Consider the following 4,834-nt stretch of genomic DNA (forward strand, 5'->3'; position numbering starts at 1 on the left):
CTTCATTACACTACAGTGTTTTTTTCCCGTTTCTAAACTCGACAATGTTAAACACATATATAGGGGGGGGGGGATCCAACATCCGAGTTAGATAGAAAATGAATTACATTTGCCTATTTCTATGCATTTGTAGTCGTAAAACATCAAGTTATATTACCGGGAATATATTGCGAAACATTGTGCGTGTCCCTCCACCCCATCCACCCGAAAAAAGATTATGTGTTCATTGCAAGGTAATACCACCGTCAACATCAATAATGCAACACGTAGGAGATGACCAAATATTGTTTATTTGTGGTTTTCGCCCCATTAAATATCATTCCTGTTGAGACGTTACAAGATGTAGGCGAGATGTAAAGTTTCGACTTCTGCATGAGGCTCAGGGCCGTAACGATAAAGGTTCTTTAACATGCCAACGTCTACCGTGACATCTATTTATAAGGTCATAACCGAAAGACCCGTGATTATCACTTCTGAATGTCAAGCGTTTGGTGAAGAAGTAATCACTACCTATGTTAACGTCTTTGGTTTGACGCGATCACAGCACGAGCGAGGCTCGAACTCACGACCTCCATGTCATGAATCAAATCTAACCACTGAGATCACGTGATTAGCAGATAGTAAAAAAATGACGGTGATACAAAAGTATGCATCTAGTCTGGAAATGATTCTTTATTTCAATGATTCTATAAAGTTAGAGGTTCCTCCCATTCTTTGTGTATTGGTATGTAGGGTGAGGATTTTTCATGTACCCCTCAGAAAACATTCATCCCAAAATCATGATTCCTGAAAAAGAAAAAGAAAAAAATCAATAATTACTGTATGAATGATCATTTCCTGTAGCTCTAGATAGACAGGATATAGTTTGAATACGTAAACCGTTTGACAAGCCGTCCCTCCCCCTTTCTAAATTTGTTTAGGGTTCCTGAATGAAAATAATCTGTTACTCGTCTTAATAAAAGAAGAAAACAAGCAGAGGGGCGTGGTCAGACTTTCCGATGTTCTGTATCTGCTGACTCCACACCTGACATTATTTTATAGAAAGTTTCTCTTGACTTACATCTTTCTGAAAATAAACCGATAATCATTTCTCCCAGAAATATACTACCTGATCGTATACGGTAAACGTTCTAGAGATTAAATCACACCAAACACAAGTGTCTGAGTTTGTAGATAGAAAGAGTTTAAAATTACACTCCCCCCTTTCTAGAATGTGAAGGTTTGCCGCCACGTGATGGAGAAACCTTTCCTTATCTATCAGTTGACTAGACACATTTACATTTCAATACATTTATTTACAAATGTGAAAAATAGCTAATTTACAAACAACAACTGCTGTAGTTATATATACGCATATTTACATAGAAGATTTTTTTTCCTCGGTCAATTGATTAATACCGCTAAACATGACCCGAGTGGGACACGAAACTGGTGTAAATATTCCGATATCTGAAAAGTATAGTTGAACATCCGTTCGCCCTTTCAAGTCGAAAATGAAATTCACGGAACATTAATTATGAAAAGGTCAAGTAAACAGCTGTGGCGGATCTAATGGCGGAACTTGGGTAGCTGCTACCACCACCTAAGCTTTTTTTTATCCGCCCCGAAACAGGTAACTGATTTGTTTGTCTAAAGACAAATTATTTCTATATATGTATTTCATAAATACCCCTCCCTTATAAATGTAGTAATTGTTTACATTAGAAAGTTTAAGTGGCTATATAAATGGAGTTTGGTTCATTTGCGTAAATGATCGCATTTCCCGTTTAAATCACGTGACAGGACGGAAGGTCTATATATATAGTGTAGCTGGGCCCGCACATTAAATTCACTCATCATCAGCAGGTCGACATACCAGGACGAGGCGGCTGTACAGAGGGCGTGTAGGATATTTACAGGTTAGACATCATTATTTTATAATACGCATTGCACAACAACTAAAATGTTAGAAATGTATCGGAAAATTGTTTTAAATAAGTAAAATTATTAAGATATGCTTACCAGTGAGCATCTTAATTTCATGTAATTCAGAGCGCAGAGGAGAGGGGCGGGGAGGGGGGGTTACATGTATATATCTATATTAAACATTTCATAATCTTAATATATTAAAAAAAAAATCATTTATGATAAATGAATAAAATAAATAAAAAATCAGGCTTTATATAATATTTTAATTGATCAAAATTGGAATAAGTCTCGCCGATTTTGTAGAAATTAAGCCATTCTTCCTTTGTGTATATTTCCTGTATGCTACAAACAAGAATTCTGAAACCTAGACAGCCATTTCTTATTTTGTGTAATACATGTACAAAGTTTTTAAAGTCACATTGGAAGATGCGTGCTTGTATCGAGATAAAACCTTGATACATTATTTATTACTAACAGATCAGCATTTAATGTAAATATATTGTTTTAACCAGTTCAAATTAATATTAAAGCTCATTTCCTTTCTTGACAGTTAACTACTCGTGACCCCTGACGCCAGAGATGGACCCGCGTGCTCAGGACGTTCTGCTGTGTGACCTCTGTGAAACTGACCCCCTGCAGTATTGCTGTGAACATTGCGATATCAATCTTTGTACTGACTGTGTCAGTAAACATCTCTCAGATTCCTCTAAAAAACACAAAATCGTACCCTATCATTTACACAGAAAGTTTACTCCCAAATACTCAACATGTCTGAAACACGCCGACAAAGATTGCGAAATGTACTGCGAGAGCTGTCACATTCCTGTGTGTATTACATGCATCTCCTCAGGTAAACACAAAGCTCACGATCTATCAGATATTCTGGAAAAACTCAGCTCTAAAAAACAACGCATACAAAAAGATTTAGAAGAACTCGAGAACAAGATTTACCCCCGATATACGGAAATTTCCTCCGCTGTCCAAACTGAGAAAGCCGAAGTAGAAACGAATTACGGAAAACTGGCCACAACTGCTGACCAACAAGGAAAAGTCTGGCATCGCGAGGTCACCGCCATTGTCAACAAACGGAAAGCAGACATTGTAGAGACAAAAACTAAACATCTCTCTCTATTAGATAAACAAGCAGATGAAATCACGCACAGAATGACTGAAATCAACCAGGCCATTCTAGAAATGAAAAACATCCTGGACACCAATGATATCTCCTTAACATCAACTTACAAATCTAGAAATGACGAATTCAATAAACTCCCTCCTAAAATCAAAGTTACACTACCAAGCTTATCTCTTCCAACAATTAACACAGAAACACTTAATGAGATGTTTGGTTTATTAACCTCACTCTCCGTTACAACAGTCAAAACACTGCTTGATGAGCCGCGACTTACCGCCACCATAGACACTGAGTATATACAACTATCCAGTGTTAGCTGTCTGAGTGAAGATCAAGTCTGGACATGTAGTCTGAATAACAAAACCATGAAGCTGCTCAACCTCCAGAGTAAACTACTGACATCAATACAAACCAAGTCAGAGAACGAACCGCGGGACATAGCAGTGACACGGGACGGATATCTTGTTTATACTGACACTAGAGATGGAACTGTTAACTTAATTAAAAATAAACAGATACAGACTGTGATCACACTACAGGGGTGGATACCTCTCTCTGTCTGCTGCACCGCCGCTAACAATCTCCTGGTTACCATGGTCAGTGATGATAGAAACCAATCCAAAGTCGTGCGTTACTCCGGCTCCACACAGAAACAAAGCATTCAGTTTGATGATCAGGGTCGTCCTCTGTACTCATCTGGTGGTTATTATAAATACATCAGTGAGAATAGGAACCTGGATATCTGTGTGGCTGACCGGTCAGCTAGTGCAGTAGTGGTGGTCAATCAGTCAGGAAAACTTCGATTTAGATACACTGGTCATCCCTCTAATACCTGGCAATCATTTACTCCAGTCGGCATCACTACAGACAGCCAGAGTCACATCCTGACAGCAGACTGTGACAATCACCGTATCCACATCCTAGATCAGGACGGACAGTTCCTCCGTTACATTCACTGTGATTTACGCCGTCCATTAGGTTTATGTGTGGACATCAGAGACAACCTCTTTGTGGCTGAGTGTCGCACTGCTGAAGTGAAGAAAATCGAATATCTATAGACACAGAGTTAATTACACATCTCTACAGTGTTAATTACATCTACCAACACGGTGTTAATTACATCTACCAACACAGTGTTAATTTCAGATCTCCAGTGTTAATTACACATGTACAAGGTTCTGTGTTGATTACCGTAATAAACACGATGTTAATTACAGTCCTGTGTTGATTACAGCTGTGTTAATTGCACCAGTGTTTGAGATTAACGCGTGCATTGACAGTAAATTTGTGTTTGTTTATGAGTGTTTGGTTGAACTTTATTTTATTTGTTATCTGTGTTATGTTTCAATGTATATATTATAGATAAACATGATTTAGTGTAAAGTCTTACATTATTACTGTCAGTAAAGATAGATAAACATGATTTAGTGTACAGTCTTACATTATTACTGTCAGTACAGATAGATAAACATGATTTATTGTACAGTCTTACATTATTACTGTCAGTACAGATAGATAAACATGATTTATTGTACAGTCTTACATTATTACTGTCAGTACATATAGATAAACATGATTTAGTGTACAGTCTTACATTATTACTGAGTACTTACTTAGATATGTAACACTGTAACAGACAGTGACCACAAACGTCCAGCCTCCATAGATCTTCAGATACAAGGTCACAGTCTTCTGTTTATCACGTCAATCAACAACACGTATCTAAATCTCCACAATTCTACAAAATAAATACTCAGAAATTAAAATCATGACTAAATGAACCTGTAATTA

General features: G+C 37.4%; 1 protein-coding gene across 1 annotated transcript; it reads left to right on the top strand.

Moving 5' to 3' along the window:
• The first annotated feature begins 1,759 nt into the window (after nt 1–1,759).
• LOC130050894 (E3 ubiquitin-protein ligase TRIM71-like) lies at nt 1,760–4,577 on the top strand. Its single transcript, XM_056151741.1, has 2 exons — nt 1,760–1,898; nt 2,459–4,577. Exon 2 carries the CDS (start codon nt 2,488–2,490, stop codon nt 4,099–4,101), a length of 1,614 nt encoding a protein of 537 aa, XP_056007716.1. The 5' UTR covers nt 1,760–1,898; nt 2,459–2,487; the 3' UTR covers nt 4,102–4,577.
• The last annotated feature ends 257 nt before the right edge of the window (nt 4,578–4,834 follow it).

The sequence above is a fragment of the Ostrea edulis genome, chromosome 10 (assembly GCF_947568905.1).
Source record: "Ostrea edulis chromosome 10, xbOstEdul1.1, whole genome shotgun sequence".
Classification (NCBI taxonomy): Eukaryota; Metazoa; Mollusca; class Bivalvia; order Ostreida; family Ostreidae; genus Ostrea; species Ostrea edulis.

Bases quoted from the DNA above. Each gene is read 5' to 3' on its own strand.
- LOC130050894 (XM_056151741.1), top strand. From the start codon at position 2,488: ATGGACCCGCGTGCTCAGGACGTTCTGCTGTGTGACCTCTGTGAAACT.